The sequence below is a fragment of the Cherax quadricarinatus genome, chromosome 27 (assembly GCF_038502225.1).
Source record: "Cherax quadricarinatus isolate ZL_2023a chromosome 27, ASM3850222v1, whole genome shotgun sequence".
Classification (NCBI taxonomy): domain Eukaryota; kingdom Metazoa; phylum Arthropoda; class Malacostraca; order Decapoda; family Parastacidae; genus Cherax; species Cherax quadricarinatus.
In genome coordinates, this window is record NC_091318.1 from 1,945,369 (window position 1) to 1,970,563 (window position 25,195).

General features: G+C 38.0%; 1 protein-coding gene across 1 annotated transcript in view; it reads right to left on the reverse strand.

Annotated features, from left to right (window-relative positions):
* The window catches only part of Dhc93AB (Dynein heavy chain at 93AB), a 646,785-nt gene that overhangs the window by 382,761 nt on the left and 238,829 nt on the right, over positions 1 to 25,195 (reverse strand). The window contains exons 30-32 of the mRNA XM_070089003.1: positions 21,497 to 21,645; positions 19,589 to 19,871; positions 18,556 to 18,729 (exon numbers count right to left, since the gene is read on the reverse strand). Of these exons, the coding sequence (XP_069945104.1) occupies positions 18,556 to 18,729; positions 19,589 to 19,871; positions 21,497 to 21,645 (606 nt within the window). The remainder of the gene's footprint in view (positions 1 to 18,555; positions 18,730 to 19,588; positions 19,872 to 21,496; positions 21,646 to 25,195) is intronic.

Genomic DNA, 25,195 nt, shown 5'->3' on the forward strand with positions numbered 1-25,195 from the left:
AGTAACAGGAAATGTTTGGTGTCTTCAGTAACATGGAATGTTTGGTGTCTTCAGTAACAGGAAATGTTTGGTGTCTTCAGTAACATGGAATGTTTGGTGTCTTCAGTAACAGGAAATGTTTGGTGTCTTGAATAATGAAAAGAATTATTACTGCATGAAGTAACGATGAAAATGTTCGCTGTCCTGAGTAACGAGAGAATATTTCCGCCTCAAGTATAAAGGAGAATGTTTACTGTCTTGAATAAGGAAGAAAATGTTTGCTGTTGAGATAGAAAATGTTTACTGTTCAGAAAGGAGATGTTTACTGTTCAGAAAGAAACTGTTTACTGCATCCAAAAACGAGATTAATGTTTACTGTCTTGAATAAAAGGGAGATTGTTTACTATCTAGAGTATAAGGGATATTGTTTACTGTATTGAGTATGAGGGAGATTGTTTACTGTATTGAGTATAAGGGAGATTGTTTACCGTCTTGATTATGAAGAAGATTGTTTACTGTCTTGAGTATGAGGGGGATTGTTTACTGTCTTGAGTATGAGGGAGATTGTTTACTGTCTTGAGTATGAGGGGGATTGTTTATTGTCTTGAGTATGAGGGAGACTGTTTACTGTCTTGAGCATAAGGGATATTGTTTACTGTATTGAGTATGAGGGAGATTGTTTACTGTCTTGAGTATGAGGGAGATTGTTTACTGTCTTGAGTATAAGGGAGATTGTTTACTGTATTGAGTATGAGGGAGATTGTTTACTCTCTTGAGTATAAGGGAGATTGTTTACCGTCTTGATTATGAAGAAGATTGTTTACTGTCTTGAGTATGAGGGGGATTGTTTACTGTCTTGAGTATGAGGGAGATTGTTTACTGTCTTGAGTATGAGGGGGATTGTTTATTTTCTTGAGTATGAGGGAGATTGTTTACTGTCTTGAGCATAAGGGATATTGTTTACTGTATTGAGTATGAGGGAGATTGTTTACTCTCTTGAGTATGAGGGAGATTGTTTACTGTCTTGAGTATAAGGGAAATTGTTTACTGTCTTGAATATTAGGGACATTGTTTACTGTCTTGAGTATAAGGAAGATTGTTTACCGTCTTGATTATGAAGAAGATTGTTTACTGTCTTGAGTATGAGGGGGATTGTTTACCGTCTTGAGTATGAGTGGGATTGTTTACTGTCTTGAGCTTGAGGGAGAATGTTTACTGTCTTGAGTATGAGGGGGATTGTTTACTGTCTTGAGTATGAGGGGGATTGTTTACTGTCTTGAATATGAGGGAGATTGTTTACTGTCTCGAGCATAAGGGAGATTGTTTACTGTCTCGAGCATAAGGGAGATTGTTTACAGTCTTGAGAATGAGGGAGATTGTGTAGTATATTGAGTATGAGGGAGATTGTTTACTGTCTTGAGTATGAGGGGATTGTTTACTGTCTTGAGTATGAGGGGGATTGTTTACTGTCTTGAGTATGAAGGAGATTGTTTACTGTCTTGAGTATGAGATAGATTGTTTACTATTTTGAGTATGAGGAAGATTGTTTACTGTCGTCAGCACAAGGGGGATTGTTTACTGTCTTGAGTATGAGGAAGATTGTTTACTGTCTTGAGAATAAGGGAGACTGTTTACTGTATTGAGTATGAGAGAGATTGTTTACTGTATTGAGTATGAGGAAGATTGTTTACTGTCTAGAGAATAAGGGAGACTGTTTACTGTATTGAATATGAGGGAGATTGTTTACTGTCTTGAGTATGAGGAAGATTGTTTACTGTCTTGAGTATGAGGGGATTGTTTACTGTCTTGAGTATGAGGGGGATTGTTTACTGTCTTGAGCATAAGGGAGATTGTTTACTGTCTTGAGTATGAGGGAGATTGTTTACTGTCTTGACAATGAGGGAGATTGTTTACTGTCTTGAGCATAAGGGAGATTGTTTACTGTTTTGAGTATGAGGGAGATTGTTTACTGTCTTGAGTATGAGGGAGATTGTTTACTGTCTTGACAATGAGGGAGATTGTTTACAGTCTTGAGCATAAGGGAGATTGTTTACTGTCTTGAGTATGAGAGGGATTGTTTACTGTCTTGAGTATAAGGGAGATTGTTTACTGTCTTGAGTATGAGGGAGATTGTTTACTGTCTTGAGTATGAGGGAGATTGTTTACTCTAGTGAGTATGAGGGAGATTATTTACTATCTTGAGTATGAGGTAGATTGTTTACTGTCTTGAGTATGAGGGGGATTGTTTACTGTCTTGAGTATGAGGGGGATTGTTTACTGTCTTGAGCATAAGGGAGATTGTTTACTGTCTTGAGTATGAGGGGGATTGTTTACTGTCTTGAGTATGAGGGGGATTGTTTACTGTCTTGAGTATGAGGGGGATTGTTTACTGTCTTGAGTATGAGGATGATTGTTTACTGTCTTGAGCATAAGGGAGATTGTTTACTGTCTTGAGTAAGAGGGAGATTGTTTACTGTCTTGAGCATAAGGGAGATTGTTTACTGTCTTGAGTAAGATTAATATATATAACATATATATATATATATATATATATATATATATATATATATATATATATATATATATATATATATATATATATATATATATATATATATATATATATATATATATATATATATATATATATATATATATATATATATATATATATATATATATATGTTTATATATGTATATAAAATCTTAAAAAATACAGCCAGATTTAGAGATAATTGCAGTATCTTTTAAACGTCAGTCCATGGAGAAAATTTGATCAAAATAATCTCATTAAATGCCCAAAACAAATCGCTAAAAAGATAAAGAGGAAGAATTTAAACTTTCCTAAAAAATTAAAAGTTATGAAGACCGATGTGCATCTTGAGATAGTAATGAATGAGGCATAACACTAGAAATATTATCATATCTACCATGCACTACATATATCAACATATATATATATATATATATATATATATATATATATGTATATATATATATATATATATATATATATATATATATATATATATATATATATATATATATATATATATATATATATATATATATATATATATATATATATATATATATATATATATATATATATATATATATATATGAGGTCCCCATTCCAGCTATAGAGGTGATACTTCCCTTTTTTTAATATATATATACATATATATATAATATTGTTACCACAATTATATATATATATATATATATATATATATATATATATATATATATATATATATATATATATATATATATATATATATATGCAATATGAATTATATATATGTATATATATTTATAATATATATATGTATATATATATGTATATATATTTATATATATATATATAATATATATATATATATGTACAATATATATATATGTATTTATATATGAATATATATATGTATAATATATATATATATATATATATATATATATATATATATATATATATATATATATATATATATATATATATATATATATATATATATATAATGTATCCACTAATGAATGGTTTTAAGCAACTGAAAATACTGTGACCACCCGGGAAATGAACCCCCGAGACGCCTTAATCCAGCATTGATGGATGAGTGGATTAACGCATTTTGGAATCTTTGCGGACTTCTCACGATGTGTGCTAAAGGGTCAGGGGTTCGATTCCCGTTAAGTCGCAGTAGTGATATATATATATATATATAAATATATATATATATATATATATATATATATATATATATATATATATATATGTATATATATATATATATATATATTTCTTCTTTCCATGTACCGGCTGTATCCCACCAAGGCAGGGTGGCCCAAAAGGAAAAATGAAAGTTCCTCCTTTTAAATTTATTAATAAGTACAGGAAAAGAGGTTACTAGCCCCTTGCTCCCAGCATTTTAGTCGCCTCTTACGACACACATGGCTTACGGAGGAAGAATTCTGTTCCACTTTCCAATTGAAGTGAAACAGAATTATATATATTCATATATATATATATATATATATATATATATATATATATATATATATATATATATATATGCAAACAATCGCAGACAAGCGATCTTAACTATGTAGGACAAGCCACGGGTAGGGGTGAGTGGTAATCTTTAGCTAAAGATTTCCACAAACCCCTGGCTTGTCCTACATATATATATATATATATATATATATATATATATATATATATATATATATATATATATATATATATATATATATATATATATATGTATATATATATATATATGTATATATATATATATATATATATATATATATATATATATATATATATATATATATATATATATATATATATATATATATATATATATATTAGAGAAGAGAAAGTTGTTTATAAACTATAGTATAAAGTATGAGGTGCTTAGGGTACGCAGTAAATTTCAAAGCACTTCCGTTGTATCACATCACATATGACCTTATACCTGACCCAGCACGCTGATCATGAAGTGTAGTGAAGATTCTAGCAAGTCACTTGTCGAATGATAGTAATGAGTGACATGACATGCACAGATTAAATTCCTCACAAATTTTATTAATTATAAATGAATCTAATTTATATAACCATAAACTAATCTTCATATTAAATCCAATACTATTTTTTTTAACTTAATTCGACTATATTTCTCTCAACCATGAAACTGCTTGATAGAATTTGTTCGGCTTTTTTAAAATCAAATGGGTTGTAAAAATCTCTCACATGAATAAACTGAGTATTAGACTCTTGTTCAGCTCCAATCCTATATTTATGTTTTTGTAATCTTAGTTCAAGGCTTTTCCCAGTTGGAATCTTGTAGACACAGCCATCAGCATTTTAGGGGGAATTCTTAATCAAACGTCTTTTTTTACTGAATCAGTACGTACTGTACCCCAGCTACAGGGCGTCCACGACCATTGTAGCTAACTCTTACTCTACTTATGCTGAAGAAGACTCACCACGCCCTTGTCATAGCCCCGCCATAGGGCTCTAAATGGTACTCCTCTTGACACGAATGCTCACAGTGCCCCTGCCATAAGGCTGTAAACAGCCGATTATTTGTGCAAACTCCGATACTCCTTCATGACCCACTGCCGGGTCACCACATGGAGAAGACCTGGGATAGGACTCGTCCTGGCAAACCTACATAAGCATGAACCTTCGTCTTCACATTATTTACGACACAGGCACACAGAAGCACACGGCTTTTTCCGAAAGGAAGAGGATATTATGTTCAAAGGACACAACCAAGGTCTCGGATTTGGAAATGTGGGGCGCAATTCTAGCGAAGAAGCGGCGAGACCACTCCTTGGACTCATGAGACAGCGAGGCAAGCGAAACCAGCCGGGCAAGTGAGATAAGGATGGATCAAGATGTGTTCACCCCAACCACAGATGTAATAGATGGAGAAGGTTGGCAGGAAGCAGGAGTCCCGAAGTCAAAGAGAAGACACGGTGTTTCCTTACCTCTGATCGAGCAAGTCGGGACAGGCAACAAACTCATGTTGATAAATAAAGGATACCATGACACCCCGCATGGCTTGAAGCTATCAGGGTCCCCAAATCTGAAAGGTGAGTTTATTCTCATTCCCCGAAAGACAGAGGTACCTAAAATCACCACTTGTCATAACAAAAGGCGTAACAAAAGACGAACTAATGAGCTATCCACTAGACATACCTCTCGATGCAATCCACAGTAACCAAAACATCCTGAAAGCTCTAAGCCAAGAAGAATGGCAACTTACCTACCACGCAGATCTTGATCCAACATATAAGGCCTGTCCCAAGCTCAACCGAATCTCGGTTGCTGGAGAAAATACCAGATTAGGATGTACAACCCAGTGCCTTTGATGTGTTTCAGGTGTCAGAGGTACAACCACCTCAGCTCCCGATGTCAGTTTAAGGAAATATACGGCATCTGTAGCGTGTCTCGCCCAACCAAGTACTGCTTGGGTAAAATGAACAGGGCAGCATGGAAAACCACGGTTGTCCAGCCTGCAACATCAAGTAGAGCCCTACCACTGAGCGGCAGCCTCGTCCAGAGGAGACTACAATATCATGGAATCCAGGGACACTTCCAGGGCCACAGCGACGAAGGAAACCGAGGAAACATCAACTTCTGATGCTTCTGCTTAACTCCCACCCGACAACAGCAGCCAACAGGCCCCATGCTGCACGAACGGACGAATCAACAGTAATACAACGAAGAGTCGTCCAAAGGAACATAACAAGCCATCCTGTATTACCTCTGAGCTAACAAATGATGTCGACAATCACGTGCTTCAGCTATGTCATGTGCGACATGATGGGATCAGAAGGAAACAAGAGACATTCAGAACTATTGTGAAGATCTTTTTGAATATATGAATGATGGACAAAACAGGGTCCGTTCGTTTGTTTACAAATTTCTATGTATTACTGTTCGGTGTAATACATAGAATGTTTTGCAGATATTTTAGAATTAAGACCCGTGTCAGGACATAGTTCCTGACGAATTAGTCACCAATCAAACAACGTTCGTGTGTTAGTGTGACTAGTTAATGATCCCAGTAGGACCGAAACGTCGTCATACGTTTCTTTCTCCTGTGTGAGGGCTAAGTGAGAACTGTTCCAGTCATGGTATTGTGTCTTTTCGTTCTTTATAAGAAAACAACTGCTGCTCTAGGCATCGGTCTAACTTTGGAACCTCTAAAAAAAAAAAAATGGAAAATGGGAAAATGCGACCGTTTTTTGTAACCTGGAGACTTTTTTCTTAATCATATGAAATTCTTGTTAATAATACAAATTTGCATATTACTAAAGCAGACAAAATAAATGCAGCAGTATTTTTAAAAGAAACTGATTACCAATGAAAAATGATTAATCGCTTAGATGCTACAGATACTTATTAAAAAAAAAAAAAAAAAAAAAAAAAAAAAGACTACTGAAAGACAAAGATAAACTAATTAAAAAATTCATGACAACCAATCCATCTTTAGCACATATATGGATTAATCAAAATACATAAATCAGGTAATCCAGTTAGACTCACTGTTAGCCTCATGCTATGGTTCAGTTTCTTACAGATTATCCATATAACTTGAATATTTTTGGAGCCCAATTGTTGATAAAGTTTCTGACTTTAATGTTAAAAAAAATATTGATTTCGTTAATAAATTAAATACAATGACCGAATTAAATAATTGTAATATGGTTAATTTTGATGTCACTTCGTTACTCACGAAAGTTGCAGTTGACGACTTGTTAAGTTTCCTGTCTGAAGACCTCGGTAGTTATACTTTACCATTGAGCAAATAAAGAATGAGCTCATTAAACTTTGTATTGTTGATGCAAAATTTGTGTTACAAGGCGAGTTTTATACAGAAAATTTTAGCATGGCAATGGGAAATCCTCTCTCACCAGTCCTTAGCAATTTGCACATGGAATATTTTGAAACAAGATTGCTTAGGAGAATCCTTCACAACAAACTAAATGGTACAGATATGTTGATGATGTTTTATTCCTAATGATTAAGAATATAGATATAAACCATATCTTTTTTAATTAAATAATCTACCTCTTACCTTAAAGTTTATTGTTGAGTTTAAACAGAATGTCTTATTGCCTTTTTTTAAATGTCTTAATTAGGGGAACCATGAATTTAAATTAAAAATATACAGAAAACCAACAAATAACTGTCTTATAATTATTCACATCATGACAGAGTTAAACTTTTTGTATTCTCAAACTTGTTTCTGAGAGATCTGTGTATTTGTAGCCCAGAGTTCATAGATAAACATATTTTGAAGATTTATGAAATAGTTAGGTTAGGTTAGGTAAGGTTCGTCAGGAAACAGGACAAATGTTTCCTGACGCGGGTCTTAGTCAGATGATGACCCGCCTTTGGAGCTTTTGGTCATCTGACCGAGGCCTTCCGCTGGCTTACCGGTCCACCCCTTTAAAAATTATGGTCATTTATAACCAGTCTGTCTATAATGAAATAGTGAATGATTTACTATACCCAAACACTTAACTGACATATCTTTTAGGATTGCTAAAAATACATTTTACAATTCAACTAAGAAAATGGCGCCAGGCCGAGTGCCAAGTCCCAGAAAATGCAGGCAGTATATTACAGTAAATAAGCATTAAATATGTAAGGTCCACAAGCGTTGAATATGTAGTAATGACCTAGCGACCACAACATTACTGACATGTCAGTTATCACAAACGTGCCATAAGACTCCAAACCGTTTCGCCATAAAAAAATTAATTCTGATTTCAAAAGTATATGGCGTCTAGGGCAACACAATTAAGAAAGAGGAAGACGATCCTATATAAAAAAACTAACTACACCCAACTCTTTAGGAGACGCGTGTCGACTGTATGGTCCACTGGACCATACAATCCTTAAGGGTAGCGCATCCAGCGGAACTGGATGTTGTACTCGCTAACCAAGGACATACGATGAAATTAGCCTAGAGTTATCCACACCATCGTATGTCCTTGGGTAGCGAGTACAACATCCAGTTCCGCTGGATGCGCTACTCTTAAGGATTGTATGGTCCACTGGACTAAGGCGTCATGAGTTTTCGCCCGCCATGAGGCAGGCCAGAGCAGCATGGGTTCGAGTACTTGGCTAGTCGCAGTGTTGTTATTGATATATATATATATATATATATATATATATATATATATATATATATATATATATATATATATATATATATATATATATATATATATATATATGTCGTGCCGAATATGTAAAACTGGTCAATTAGCAAGAACTCGTTTAAAATTAAGCTCTTTCTTAAATTTTCTCTTATACGTTTAAATACATATTTTTTTCGTTAATGTTAATGTAAAAATTTTTAATTTTGCACCAAAAGAATTTTAGAAAACTTACCTAACCTTATTATAACAAGAACAATTTATTTTAACCTAACCCAACTAAATATATTTTAGATTTGTTTACAATAATTTAATACTAAACACACACAGTGAAATATATTTTTTTCGTAAGGTTCAGAATGATTTTGGCGAAATTATTGCATACACAAATTTTCACTTGTCCTATATGGCAAGATTAACGTTGCTATTTAAGCCAAGATATATATATATATATATATATATATATATATATATATATATATATATATATATATATATATATATATATATATATATATATATATATATATATATATATATATATATATATATATATATATTATATATATATATATATATATATATATATATATATATATATATATATATATATATATATATATATATATATATATATATATATGCAATAAAATCACAGTAAACAGGTGATATCAGAATATGCAAAACAACAACTGTGAAGAAATAGTGAAATTCCAGGCGCTTTCGTGACTTCTCACATTATCAAGGAACTATGATAATGTTCCCTGATAATGTGAGAAGTCACAAAAGCGATTGTAATTTCACTATTCTGTCACAGTGGTGGTTGTTTTGCCTATATATATATATATATATATATATATATATATATATATATATATATATATATATATATATATATATATATATATATATATATATATATATATATATATATATACACGAGCTTTATTGTTAAAAAGTTAGAAACGTCTGAGTCACATACGGTATATATTCGGATATATGTATATTTTAAGGAGCGCCGCATAAAGACCAAAAACTTTGATGTGTGCACGTTGATCTCGGTCTCAGATCCTAATCATAAGCGAGAATACAAATAGTAAGAACAACTGATGCTTTACAGTAGTGACTGAGTAGGGATATAAATGAGAGTTTAGTCTTTGTTGCCTCTGTAAGTATTAGGTTTAAGTATATCATATATTCAAGTTGCGTCATTTCAGTATCATATCTAACACATGACGTCCCATTGTCGTCTTGAAATATATATCAGATTGTTTATATTTCAATAAATTATGGACTGTATTGTAATATTTTGAATATAACCGCAACATTGCTGTTGCAGTTGTCTTTCTGAAAGGTTGAAAATTGATACGTGAATTACAATCATTACTCCTGTTTTCCTCTTACATATAGGTCCTCAGTTTCGTGTGTCGTCTCTGCAATTTCCCATTTGACATTGATAAAGTTTTCACATTCAGGAATATAATTAAGTATTCCTGTCTCTCCGTTTATCTTTTATGATCAAGTATTACATTCGTGACGTTACATCCTATCTCACCATTGTAGACTAAATGACTATTGTTACACGGTGTTTGGTGAGCCACAGTGTTTCAGTGGTGATCGTTTCCTGTATTTTATGGAGAAGAAATCAACTGCATAGCAGACAAGGGATGAAAAACATTCAGCAAGCGGAGATTTTATTTGTGAGAGGTTTCATCTACATGAAGCCTCATCAGATACACAGAATATTGAATCCAACGACTTAAATAGTGGTCACGAGTGGTGGGGTCAGGTGCTAGGTGAGACTGAAGTTGATCTCAGTTCTGGTGTAGGTGAGGTGACCTGTTAAACATGGTCAAGGTGAAATCATAAAGTGATGGACATAATGTGAATCACAAGGACTGGTTCTAGTGGTTGGTGCTTATCATGGTTCACAACAGTTTTAACGATTGATTAACCAAAAATGTTTTTACCTATGTTGTGAGTGGTGTTAGAGACAAATATAACTCTTGATTCGGCTCTCAATGTTGCTTTCCTGCTATAACAGATGCTCTTGCTTGAGGCTCACAAGATGTGTGTGTGGGGAGGGAAGGGGGCAGGGTTACTCATCTAACTGTGGTTGCAAGGTTCGACTCACAGCTCCTGGCCCCGCCTCTTCGCTGGTCGCTACCAGGTCTACTTTCTCTTTGCTCCATGAGTTTAACCGTGTGTGTGTGTGTGTGTGTGTGTGTGTGTGTGTGTGTGTGTGTGTGTGTGTGTGTGTGTGTGTGTGTGTGTGTGTGGACTCACCTAGTTGTGATTGCAGGGGTCGACTCAAAGCTCCTGGCCCTGCCTCTTCGCTGGTAGCTACTAGGTCACTCTCTCTGATCCATGAGCTTTATCATTCCTCTTCTTAAAGTTATGCATGGATCCTGCCTCTAGTACATCACTTTCTAGACTATTTAACTTCCTGACAACTCTATGACGGAAGAACTTCCTAACATCTCTGTGGCTCATCTGAGTCTTCATCTTCCACATGTGACCCCTTGTTGCTCTGTCCCATCTTGGGAACATCCTGTATCCACCTTGTCGATTCTTCTCAGTATATTTTATGTCATCCTATCCCCCCTTTCTCTCTAGTGTCGTCAAATCGATTTCCCTCTTAGGACATGCTCCTTAGCTCCGGAACTAGTCTCGTTGCAAACCTATGCACTTTCTCTAATTTCCTGACGTGCTTGGTCAGGTGTGGGTTCCAAAATGGTGCTGAACAATCCAATATGGTCCTGATGTACACGGTGTACAGGGTCCTGAACGATTCCTCACTGAGACGTCGGAATGTTATTCTTAGGTTTGCTAGGCGCCCATATGATGCAGGAGATATTTGGTTGATTTGTGCTTCAGGAGATGTGTTCGGTATTATACTCACCCCAAGATCCTTTTCCTTGAGTGAGGCTTGCAGTCTTTGGCCACCTAGACTGTACTTTGCCTGCAGTCTTCTTTGCTCTTCCTAATCTTCATGACATTGCACTTGGTGGGACTGAACTCCAGGAGCCAGTTTCTGGACCAGGCCTGGAGCTTGTCCAGATCCCTTTGAAGTCCTGCCTGTTCCTCTTCCGATTGAATTCTCCTCATTAACTTCACATCATCTGCAAACAGGGACACTTCTGAGTCTATTCCATCCGTTATGTCATTCACATATACCGGAAGCAGCACCATTCCTAGGATTGACCTCTGTGGATCCCTGCTCGTCACAGGCGCCCACTCCGACACCTCATCACGTACCATGACTCGCTGTTGTCTTTCCGTCAGGTATTCTCTGATCCATTGCAGCGAGTTCCCTGTTATACCTGTCTGGTCCTCCAGCTTTTGCACGAATCTCTTGTGTGAAACTGTGTCAAAAGTCTTCTTACAGTCCATGAAAATGTAATCTACCCCCCCCCTCCTCTCTCTCTCTCTTCTTTTGTCGTTGATAAGCTCATTTCTTTCTAGGTGCTCTGCCACTCTTCTCCTGATAATCTTCTCCATGATCTTGCAAACCTGGAGTTTACCTAGAGAGAGTTCCGGGGGTCAACGCCCCCGCGGCCCGGTCTGTGACCAGGCCTCCTGGTGGATCAGAGCCTGATCAACCAGGCTGTTACTGCTGGCTGCACGCAATCCAACGTACGAGCCACAGCCCGGCTGGTCAGGTACCGACTTTAGGTGCTTGTCCAGTGCCAGCTTGAAGACTGCCAGGGGTCTGTTGGTAATCCCCCTTATGCATGCTGGGAGGCAGTTGAACAGTCTCGGGCTCCTGGCACTTATTGTATTGTCTCTTAACGTGCTAGTGACACCCCTGCTTTTCATTGGGGGGATGGTGCATCGTCTGCCAAGTCTTTTGCTTTCGTTGTGCATACAGTACATGTCAGTCACACTGGTCTGTAGTTTTTTGCTCCCTGTCTGTTTCCTTTTTTAAAAGCTGGGACTACATTTGCTGTCTTTTATAAAACCTCAGGTAATCGCCCTGTTTCGATACATGTGTTGAAGATTGTTGTTAGTGCTCCCTCTCTCAGGACCCACTGAGAGTTGTTGTCCGGCCCCATCGCCTTTGAGGTAACTTGCTCACTTAGGAGCCTCTTCACCTCCTCCTCGGTTGTATGTATTGTATCCAGCACTGGATGGGGTACCTCACCTCCCTGTCTTTCTGGAGTCTCCTCTGTGAATACCTTTTTGAATCTTGTGTTGAGCGCCTCACATACTTATCAGTCGTTTCTTGTGATCTCCCCTTCTTCCTTCCTCAGCCTGTTTACCTGGTCCTTGACTGCTATTTCCTACTGATGTGACTGTACAACAGCTTCGGGTCGAACGTGGCTTTCGCTGCTGTCATTTTCGTATTATGGTTGGGCCTTCGTCCATACCTGAGCATATTCATTTCAGGCTCTTCAACTGTTCTCCTTATTCTACTGGCTACTTTGCCTTCTATACTTCTTCCATTCTCTAGCACATTTTTGGTTATTTCTGTTGCCCTTGGGTACAAACCTCTCCTCTGCTTCCTTGCATATTGTTGTCACATATTCAATCATGTCATTTACTGATCTCCCTGCCAGTTCTATCTCCTATTGAACTTGGAGCAGGAAATTCCTGGTTTGTGAGTGTGTGTGTGTGTGTGTGTGTGTGTGTGTGTGTGTGTGTGTGTGTGTGTGTGTGTGTGTGTGTGTGTGTGTGTGTGTGTGTGTGTGTGTGTGTGTACTCACCTAGTTGTACTCACCTAGTTGAGGATGCAGGGGTCGAGTCCAAGCTCCTGGCCCCGCCTCTTCACTGGTCGCTACTAGGTCACTCTCCCTGAACCGTGAGCTTTATCATACTTCTGCTTAAAGCTATGTATGGATCCTGCCTCCATTACATCGCTTCCCAAACTATTCCACTTCATGACTACTCTCTGGCTGAAGAAATACTTCCTAACATCCCTGTGATTCATCTGTGTCTTCAACTTCCAACTGTGTCCCCTTGTTTCTGTGTCCCATCTCTGGAACATCCTGTTTTTGTCCACCTTGTCAATTCCTCTCAGTATTTGGTATGTCGTTATGTCCCCCGTGTCTCTCCTGTCCTCCAGTGTCGTCAGGTCGATTTCCCTTAACCTCTCCTTCTGTGTGCTTGTGTGTGTGTGTGTGTGTGTGTGTGTGTGTGTGTGTGTGTGTGTGTGTGTGTGTGTGTGTGTGTGTGTGTGTGTGTGTGTGTGTGTGTGTGTGTGTGTGTGTGTGTGTGTGTGTGTGTGTGTGTGTGTATGTATGTGTGTGTGTGTGTGTGTGTGTGTGTGTGTGTGTGTGTGTGTGTGTGTGTGTGTGTGTGTGTGTGTGTGTGTGTGTGTGTGTGTGCGTGTGTGTGACTGGGAGACATTCGGAATGTGTGTATGGGACAAGGAAACTAACATGCAGATCTCATGAACTTGGAACAAGAGCATATCCTGAACTATGGATGCTTCATGTTTTTCCTTAAACCCCTAATTCAAGAGAAAAATTAATTTTTTTTGCTGGAATAGGTGGTAAGTTACTGAAGAGTTTTTACGAGAATAGTGAAGCTCAGGTTAGTGTATGTAAGAGAGAGGCAGATTATTTCCCAGTAAAAGTAGGTCTTAGACAGGGATGCGTGAGGTCTCCGTGGTTGTTCAATATATTTATAGATGGGATTGTAAGAGAAGTGAATGCTCGGGTGTTGGCGACAGGTGTGGAATTGAAAGATAATGAATCTAACACAAAGTAGGAGTTGTCACAGTTGCTTTTATCTGATGACACTGTGCTTTTGGCAGATTCTGAAGAGAAGTTTAGGAGGTCGATGAACGTTTTGGAATGATATCTAAAAGAAGGAAAATAAGAGTGAACGTAGGAAACAGTAAGGTGATAAGGATAACAAAAAATAAGTAATTAGATTAGATATCAGAATAGAGGTAAGGAGTATGGAGGACGTGAATGTATTCAGATATCCGGGAGTGGGCTTGTCAGCAGATGGGTCAATGAAAGACGAGATGAATCACAGAATGATGAGGGGAAATAGGTGAGTAGAGAAATGACGAGTCTGTAGAGACAAAGAACGTCATCCATGGAAGCAAAGAGGAAAATGTATGAGAGTATAGTAATAATAATAATAATAATAATAATAATAATAATAATAATAATAATAATAATAATAATAATAATAATAATAATATCTTTATTTCTACAAGTACATGTACAACGTGTACAGACCTAGCTGACATCAGTGACATACTACTATATAGAAAGCCCCTTATTATGCATAGCATTTCGGGCAAATAAAGTTAATTTTGTCCCAGGATGCGACCCACACCAGTCGACTAACACCCAGGTATCCCATTCTACTGATAGGTAAACAAAGACAGCAGCCATATCAGGGATCGAACCCCCAGACCTTAGTGTGTGAGCTAAGTGCACTATCAATCAAATCATGGGTGGTGAATGTTATATCAAGGAAAAGACTGGAAGCAGTAGAGATGTCGTGTCTGAGAGAAATGTACAGAATGAGTATAATACAGACAAGCTATAGCTTGGAGATTAGGAGGTGTGAGGTTTCTATAAGTATTATCCAGAGGGCAGAGGAAGGGTTGTTCAGGTGATATGGACATTTAGAGAGGTTGGAACAAAACAGAATGACTAGGACGGCATATAAATCAGTAGTGGAAGGAAGACGGAATAGGAGATAGTCTTGAAAAAGGTTGGAGGGGGGTAAATGTGTGCTTGGACATGCAGCAGGTGTGCGTGAGCGTATTAAATATGAGCGAGTTGATGTGATGTTGGACTGTGAGCAATGTAACTTTTATGAAGAGATTCAAGGAAACCGGTTACCTGGACTTGAGTCCTGGAAATGGTAAGTACAGTGCTTGATATCTGGAGGAGGAATGTTGATATGTTATATTTTTTTTAACTCTAGTGTAGGCGTGCCTCTGACAAGACAGTAACAGAATGAATGATGATGAAAGTGGTTCTTCTTTCTAGGGTCACCCTGCCTTGGTAGGAAACGGCCTGTCTTAATAAAAAAAATTTTTTTTTTGGATCAACTAATCTGAGAGTTGGAGTTTGGTGAACTGTTCACGTACTTGTTTTTAATTCAGAAAGGAGGGTTTACAAACTCGCAATCCTCGTAAAAAAAAAGTGGTGATTTAGCCGAGAAAATAGAGAAATGTTTATTTGGAAATCACAGGAAAATCTGACCAATCTCACCATTGTTTATGTAACAAGTGTTAGTCAGTCAACGCTGACGAGAGAGGTTGTAACCTCATGACAAGGAACAATGAACATAATAAGCTTTAATCTAGATATTCAAAAGAAATGATTGTGATCATCAGCCTGACCATTTAATAAGATGGAACGAGATAACACGCGAAATAAAAGGTAAATTTAAGAAGTTAAAACACTAATATTTAATTATCACATTTCAAAACGATATGCGGAACTGTACTCAGTAGATTCACATTAAAGAATTACACAGAATCGACTTATTTAATGAGAAACGCAGCAACGTTAAACAAGCCTGTTAACCTCCCATTCATTCACTGTTTTACAGCCTGCTGATGATACCTGAAGGGCGGCTCCTTCATGACGGTGAGGGGCTCTTGATCCACTGAACTGATCCTGTTATCTCCCTTCTTAGATCATGCCAAATTTCTTCCTACTCCCCAGGAGCAGTAGGTCCCATGCTGATTTAGCATCTCTCTACTACTACTACTACAACTGCTACTAGTACTACTACTACTACGACTGCTACTAGTACTACTACGACTACTACTACTACGACTACTACTACTACTACTACAACTGCTACTAGTACTACTACTACTACTACTAATAATAATAATAATAATAGTAATAATAACAACAACAACAATAATAATAATAAAATGCTGCTGATGAGGACCTCAAACCAAGACTGAAATGTGTAGATTAACTTTTCTGATGCGTTTGTCAAAAATCGCTTACATAGGTAAGGCAGCAGACTGTCGCGCCTGCAAACATTACTTCAGAAACAGTTGCCAGTTTTATTTTACCCTTCCAGGATAAGTAGATATATTTGCAAGACTAGCACACATTAGTTATCAGATTCCAATTCTGCACATTCAATGAAACAAACACTGTTCACTTATTAATATTTTCTGAAGCATTTGTATGCCATTTTTCCCCCTTGAGACGTTTTGCTGGCCGTGTTCAAGTTGTCAACTGAAGGTGGTATTTTCCTTGCCTAGGTGCTCGCTGAGGATGCATGCCACACGTCGCAATCCTTTCACAGTCTCTCCACTGAATACGTTGTCCCTTCATCCATAGAATTTTTTTAACTATGTAATGTATGAAGCAAGTGAACTGAATACTATTTTTAATGTTTAATACATATCGTATATATAAATTGTTTATATATATATATATATATATATATATATATATATATATATATATATATATATATATATATATATATATATATATATATATATATATATATATATATATATATATATATATATATATATATATATATATATACTTTACAATGCTTATTATTAATTCACTTGAACGTCAGTACTTTTAATATTAATACACTGACTTATTACGTATTTTAAATATAAAATTAAACTTACTTTGTTCTCTTTCAAAACTAATTTGTTGTGTAACTGATACACTGGTTAACAATATCTGAAAAATATATTTATGAAGACTATTACACTGAAATAAGAATCAAAGAACAAAATATATCTGGAATACATATATGCATTTACTGAATATTAAATGAAAATGTAAGTTATCAGCAAATAAAGAATGTATGAGAAAATTCTTGACCATATTTTTTTCAGATGGAACACGGACGTTCTATCCGTAGTTTTTGTCATTCAAACAATATTTTTGTTTACGTTGCAAGGTACTTTAAAAGACTGTAATTAACGCAGTTCATAGATTTTTTTTTTTAGCACGTCGGCCGTCACCCACCGAGGCAGGGTGACCCAAAAAAAGGAAACACTTTCACCATCATTCACACATAATCACTGTCTTTGCATAGGCCCTCAGATACGAAAGTTTAGAAGTCCCTCTAAACAGCCAATATCCCAAGCCCCTCCTTTAAAGTGCAGGCATTGTGCTTCCCACCTCCAGGACTCAAGTCCAGCTAACCGGTTCCCCTGAATCCCTTCATAAAATATTTTCCTGCTCAAACTCCAACATCTCTTCAGGTCCCATAAACTATTCGTCTCCATTCACTCCTTTCTAACACCCTCACACATGCCTGCTGCATGTCCAGGCCTCTTGCACGATAAACCTTCTTTACCCACCCCCTCCCTTCATCCTTTCCTAGGACAACTCCAACCCCTACTCCCCCCCTCCCACTGTAGATTTATTCACCCTCCAAGTCATCCTATTTTGCTCCATCCTCTCTAAATGACCAAACCACCTCAGAAACCCATTTTCAGCCCTCTGACTAATACTTTTATTAACTCCACACCTTCTCCTAATTTCCACACTACGAATTTTCTGCATAATATTTACACCCCACCCCATGTAAATAATTATCAAAAATCAATGTAGAACTATATGATTAACCGTATCTTAGCCATAAAAAAAAAAAAAAAAAAAAAACTCGTAAAAACTGACATTTTCACATTTTGCTGATTTCAGTGAAACATAAATATTATTTTAATAAAATTCTCCTTTACGATTATTTAATATTTCTTAAAGTTTTATATTAAAGTAACTAATATAAAACTGAATTTAAATTTTAAAAGGAGATTAGAGGATTTTCTCACAAAATCCAAACTTATAAATATAACAAAAATTAGTACAACTTTAGGAGACTAGTTTCTTTAACTTTAACTCGAAAAATCAATCCATTACTTAAGAACTCGAGTAAAAACAGAGGAAAGTTGCAGTAGAAGCCATCGAGACTTACTTGTAGCGGAGTGTCTGGATCCAGCTCAAACTTGGGGATCTTCTCAGCCCAAGGAGCGAATCTCAAAGTGTCTCGTTCAATGAAGTAGTCAAAGACGGTCCCTACTCCAGGGAACTTGACCGTTCGAAACTCTTGCTGGAACCACTTGCTAAACTCAACTCGGTAGTCGATGTTCTGAGTGTTAGCAATGATGAGAACGAGTGCGAGAATAGGGAATAGGCAGTCAGTGAAAAAATAGAAAGAAAGGAAAGGAACCAGGATGGTAAGAGTGAGAAATGAGCTGTGAGGAAAGATAATGCAGTAAGGAATGAATTTATGGGGAATCGGTGAGAAGACAAGTACAAGGGCGGTGAGACTAGCAGAGTGAAAATAGGAAGACGGAGGTGTAACATAGAATTGGAAACTTTGGGATAGACTGTATAGAGATATGAGGATAGGAAATATGGAACTGAATGAATGTACAAGGGGGGTATGAGTTAAAGAGAAAAAGTAGAGGGCAAGAATAGGAATATGTATAGAGCGAGGAAAGGTAAGGTGGAGTTGGCAAAGATGAAAGAAGGAAAACGGAGAAAAAAACACAGAATGAACACTTTTTTGGAAAGCACTGTTTTTCAAGTCTATGGAGAGTACATATGAAAAATGGAGAACCTGAGAATATATAGGCAAATGAGGACTTTAGGAGAGGTACGAATATCCTGAGCATGTGACCAAGTGCAAGAGTAAATTCGAGGGTTTTCCAGACTAAGATGTATTTGGAAAATAGAAAATTCCATTATCACTCATTCTCTATGATATTGTTTGGGAAGAAGAATAAAGTTGTTATTAATATTATCTGTTGATAATATTAATATCAAGTTGATATTAATATCAACTTGTCTATATTTTATTTTATTTCTTTATGAGTGGGAGTAACAGTGAAAAGTAGATAATAGAAATGGAAAATGAAGGAGCAGGAAGTGAGGTTAGTAGGGAGTGTGAGTATTGTAGCAGATAGGAAGCAAATTCTTAGTAGAACACAAGACGCACTGCTCACCCCGTCTTGGTAAAGGGCGGAGCCGAAAGCCCAAACAGCGGCAAACACGAAGTACTGCTCGTAGACCTCCTTGGGGCTGTCTGGCGGGGCGTTCTCTGGCGTAAGGAGGCAGTCCAACATGTTGCACAGCATCATGAGGTGACTGATCTCAGGCATGGGAGTGATCTTCTTGAAGCGCACTCGCAGTATTTCCTGGCAGGTAGGGATGTACTTGTCGAAGAGCACCATCAGGTTTGCCTTCTCACTTTGCACTTCACGGCGATCAATCCAGCTGGTCACGTAGCTGGTGAACAGAATGTCAATGAATGATATGGACTAAACAGTAATTAATTGGAGGAACTGGTATGGCGATACCAAGAAGTTGTAGGTAAAAGACACGAATTCACTGATTAAGACATTTATTAAGAAAATGTTTCTCCACGAATGACTTCTTCAGTCCTAACAGAAAAGATCAAACGAGCAGTATATGACTCAAGAAATCGTAATGACACGATTGCAAATAAACCATACCCCCGGCCGGGATTGAACCCGCGGTCATAGAGTCTCAAAACTCCAGCCCGTCGCGTTAGCCACTAGACCAGCTAGCCACAATAAGATTCAGTATATATGAGCAGTATATATTGTACACGAGGTATATACTATGCAAGAGCATAGGTTTAAAGTAGAATAACTCACAAAAGTAAACAGCTTGGATAATCTCAATGTAAAACTGGCACGGTGGTGTCATCAATTAGTGGTGTTAATGTTGTGTACCAATTGTCAGGCCAGAATTCTGGTTATTCTATAGCTGTCTGATTTCTGTGGACTGATGTTAGTTACTGCTATTATTGTTGTTTCACCCGTCCTGCTACAATGAACTTCACTGTTCTACGTTTTATGCAGACGTTTTATGCGGTCTTCAGATCTGCAGGCGTTTCAGCATCCTCGATATCAGAGTTCAAGTGGTCTTGATGTTTCACCTACGTATTGTTTGTTGATACTTCCGTAGGCTGATGTAAACACCAACCTTTTTTACATGGCATTGTCTGTGTTTCTCTTTCTTTCTCACAAAATCTTTGATGGAGGTCGAGGCGTTGGTGGATATTTTCAATGTCCGGTCGTCGTTCACAATGATACATACAAGTCACATTATTCACTGGTAAAACGATGTTTTTAGTTGGCGATTCTGTTGTGTTGTCTATGATCTTTCTGTTGAGGGTGTGCGTGGCTCTCTTTATGTAGTTATTAATTTAGTGTGGTGGGAAGTGAGAGCCTTTTTTTAAGGTATTAATATTCGTATTCTTAGTATAACTGGTTAGCAGTTATCAAAGGACCGAGAAAATATCCTATCTTGAGGTCTTTCTTAGTCCTGTTGTCATGATGGGAATGAGTGAGACAACATTATTGTTAATACACGTTTAACCTGCGCTCATCTAAACTCTTGCACCGAGTGAGCGTGGATCAGTCCTCTTCACCTAGCAGTAAATAGGTACGTGGGTGTTAGTCGACTGGTCAACAGTCCCCGATGACGCACTGACATTCTTGGGTTATCCTGGGTAGCTAACCTCGATGACACACTGACTTTCTTGGTAACTCTCCAGGTTAAAAATCCCAACAAATCTTATGTTATCCTATATTATACTGCTAGTTTTAGGTTCTCTGTATCAGGACTGAAGAAACTCGTGGAGACACGTTACCTTAATAAATGTCTTGATCAGTTTATACTTTTCTTTTACCTACAGAGTAATTAGTTATATAGGTAAGGCCCTGTCATGGTAAATAATCGTGACCCAAGGGAAGCATAAGGAAAAAATCAATATATTTGAGTTACAAGAAAAATAATGTAAGAATCCCTTTGAGGGAACAAAATTTTCAATTATTTTTTTGAGAAACTAGATTCTTAACACTATTTCAGAAAAAAAAACTTACGGGTTCCAACCAAGGTCTCCTTGGTTGAGATATATAATTCCCGCTCGTGACACTGTGGCCGGAGTGGCTGTGCGTAAGTGGCTGATCTCGAAGAGCAGACGCATGTGGGGTGTAAGTGAAATGCGCTCGTTGCTGGCCAGGGTCAGGATCTGCCAGGTGAATGTTAGGTTCTGGTATTGTCGAGGTACAAAAAAAGCAAAAGCACACACACACACATTTTTAATGTGTAATGGTTTCAAATTAGTAGACTGTGCTAGTAGTGTAGCAATGAACTGTGTCGACCCACTGAAGACGACGTATGATCAAACGTTTAATGTCTACTCGCACAGACGGCTGGATTTAAGAGTACATGCACACATAATTAAAACATCTACCCCTCGTCGACACACTTCACCATCATCAGTTTCACTTAATTTTGCTCCTAACTTTTCTGCGTTCCTGCTTTTCCTTCCCTGGGAAGGTGACAAGTAGTACCCGAACTAGGAAAGGTTCTTTCTATCTACAAACGCTGATTAAAGAATGCTGCTTCACTTTGCCATTAGGCTGTGGAACACAAATCTCTTCACACTTTTAAGGCACTTGATTACAATTCTCGGCATTTTGTTTGAATTATTACATTATTACTGATGAAGAGATCCTGCAGTGGCCTGGGGTGTGGCTAGCTTATGAGATGTGAACACAAGCAGAATGATTAGCTATTCCCATAAACAGACTCTAGAAAAGGAGAACTCTCTTTCCTAACTCTCAACCTCAGGTGACTGCTCAGATGATCTTATAATGACCTAAATCAGTTAGCACCTTGATGTGAATTCAAACTCAGGCGATGATGCTTTCTAGTTCCAATCAAACTTACCCTACTTAGTTCTATTCACCTTTCCACAAATATGTAGGCAATTCTCATTAATTCTTGTTAGTTGCTATTTGAAAAGCTTTCCACAATTTTACCAGTAATACTCCTTTATTTGTCACAGTCATTATACAGTAATATAGATCTTTTCTCTCTCTCCACTACACTTTAATTAACACAAAACACACCCTACCACCCACACATACACACTTACACACACACACACTTACACACACACACACTTACACACACACACACACACACACACACACACACACACACACACACACACACACACACACACACACACGGTCACAGAAACGAAACTCACGGGGACAATAACAGATGCAATCTTCCCACCAGGATATCAGATACTGAGGAAAGATAGAAGGGACACAGGGGGAGGAGGGGTTGCACTGCTCATAAAGAAACGATGGAGATTTGAGGAAATGGAAGGCATGGACGAGATTGGAGGAAGGGATTACATAGTAGGTACATTTCAGTCTGGGCAACATAAGGTAGTCATTGCAGTGATGAATAATCCACCACAAAACTATAGGAGGTCAAGAGAGGAATATGAAGAGAGAAACAGAGCAATGGAGGGCACACTGGCCGAGGTGGCAAGAGGAGCTCACTCGAGCAGAGCACAGTACTGGTTATGGGTTCAGTGGGACAGAGAATTGGCAGAAAAGTCAGTAAATGAAATGATGGAATACGTAACAACAAAATGCAGGGAGGGGGGAAAGGTTTGTTCCCAAGGGCAATAGAAATAATGGGAAGACCAAAGCGAGTCCTTGGTTTACCCGAAGGTGTAGGGAGGCAAAAACTAAGTGCACCAGGGAATGGAAAAGCTACAGGAGGAAAAGGACCCAGGAAAATAAAGAGACTAGTTGAAGAGCCAGAAACGAGTATGCACAGATAAGGAGGGAGGCCCAGCGACGGTACGAAAACGACATAGCATTGACAGCCAAGTCTGACCCGAAGCTGCTGTATAGCCACATTAGGAGGAAGACAACAGGCAAAGATCAGGTGATCAGGCTGAGGAAAGAACGTGGGGAACTCACCAAAAGCAATCAAGAGGTATGTTAGGAGCTCAACATGAAATTTAAGGAAGCATTTACAGTGGAGACAGGAAGGCCTCTGGGTGGACAGAACAGAGGGGGACGCCAACAAGGAATATACCAACAAGTGTTGGATGACATGCACACAACTGAGGAGGAGATGAAGAAGCTGCTAAGGGACCTTGATACCTCAAAGGCAATGGGATCAGACAACATCTCCCAGACAATGGGACCAGACAACATCTTCTTGGACTGCAAGAAGGCCTTCGACACAGTTCCTCACAGTAGATTAGTGCAGAAGCTAGAGGATAAGGTGCGTATAACATGAAGGGCACTGCAATGGATCAGAGAATACCTGACAGGGAGGAAATAACGAGTCATGGTACGTGATGAGGTATCACAGTGGGCATCTGTGAAGAGCTGGGTCCCACAAGGGTCGGTCCTAGGACCAGTGCTATTTCTGGTATATGTGAATGACATGATGGAAGGGTTAGACTCAAAAGTGTCCCTGTTCGCAGATGATGTGAAGTTAATGAGGAGAATTAAATCAGATGAGGATCAGGTAGGACTTCAAAGAGACCTGGACAGGCTGGACACCTGGTCCAGCAACTGGCTTCTCGAATTTAACCCTGCCAAATGCAAAGTCATGAAGATCGGAGAAGGGCAAAGAAGACTGCAGACGGAGTATAGGCTAGGTGGCCAAAGACTGCAAACCTCGCTCATGGAGAAAGATCTTGGGGTGAGTATAACACCGAGAACGTCTCCGAAAGCACACATCAACCAGATAACTGCTGCAGCATATGGGCGCCTGGCAAACCTGAGAATAGCTTTCCGATACCTTAGTAAGGAATCGTTCCTTCCCATTGGGGAAGGAATCGTCCTTCCCCAATGGGAAGGAAGGAGATATAACTTATGCTAAGGCCACATCTGCCTACCAAGTAGGGCCAAGGAGTGAAGGGGAAGAGCAGCTAGTTGCAGGTGGAGAGGGTGATAGGTCAAATGCAGAAGCACGACCATACTACCAAAAGCTGCTGGAAAAAAACAGGGGAGAAAATGGCCATGTACAGACAGGAACCAGAGTCACAGAGGTAAAGGTAATGGGAGGAGGAAAGGGCAAAGTCATTGTTTATTCATGGGCTTCAGGAGAGCGAGGGAAGGACACACAGTGAAAGATGGGAGGTAGAAAGAGAGGAGATTGAGAATATCATCACGGAAATAGGTGAAGAGGACATGTTCGAGATTGTAAATTTTCAGAGAATAGGGGGGTACTTGAAGGGAAGAAAACGACTGATCAAACTGATTTTCCGGACAGAAACAGTGTGGAACAGGATCCTCCAAGAGAAACCACGGTTGAAATCCTCGGCAGAATAGAAGAGGATGTTCCTAGTCTGAGACTGAACACAAACTGAATGTGCAAGAAAGGTATAAAATACCGACAATATGAAAGTTAAGACACATGTGCAACATCTGGATATCTTTATTGTAGACGTTTCGCCATCCAGCGGCTTTATCAATACAGATTCTAGGACATAATAGGAAGACAGTAGAACTATATACAAAAGATGAAGTAATCAGTCCCTCAGCCTTGGAGCTAGTGTTCACAGCATCGTGGTGGAGGAGAATCTGGAGCAAAGGCAAGAAGACTGGCGGTTATATAGGTGTCAGTGGATAGGGACGGGCAGCAGACGAGGGCATAGTCACTTGTCAGACACTGCAACTTCATGGAATCTTGGTTCAGAGGACATCTACAAGACCTTCTTCACGGCTGCTGCAACTAACCCATCTCTTCGG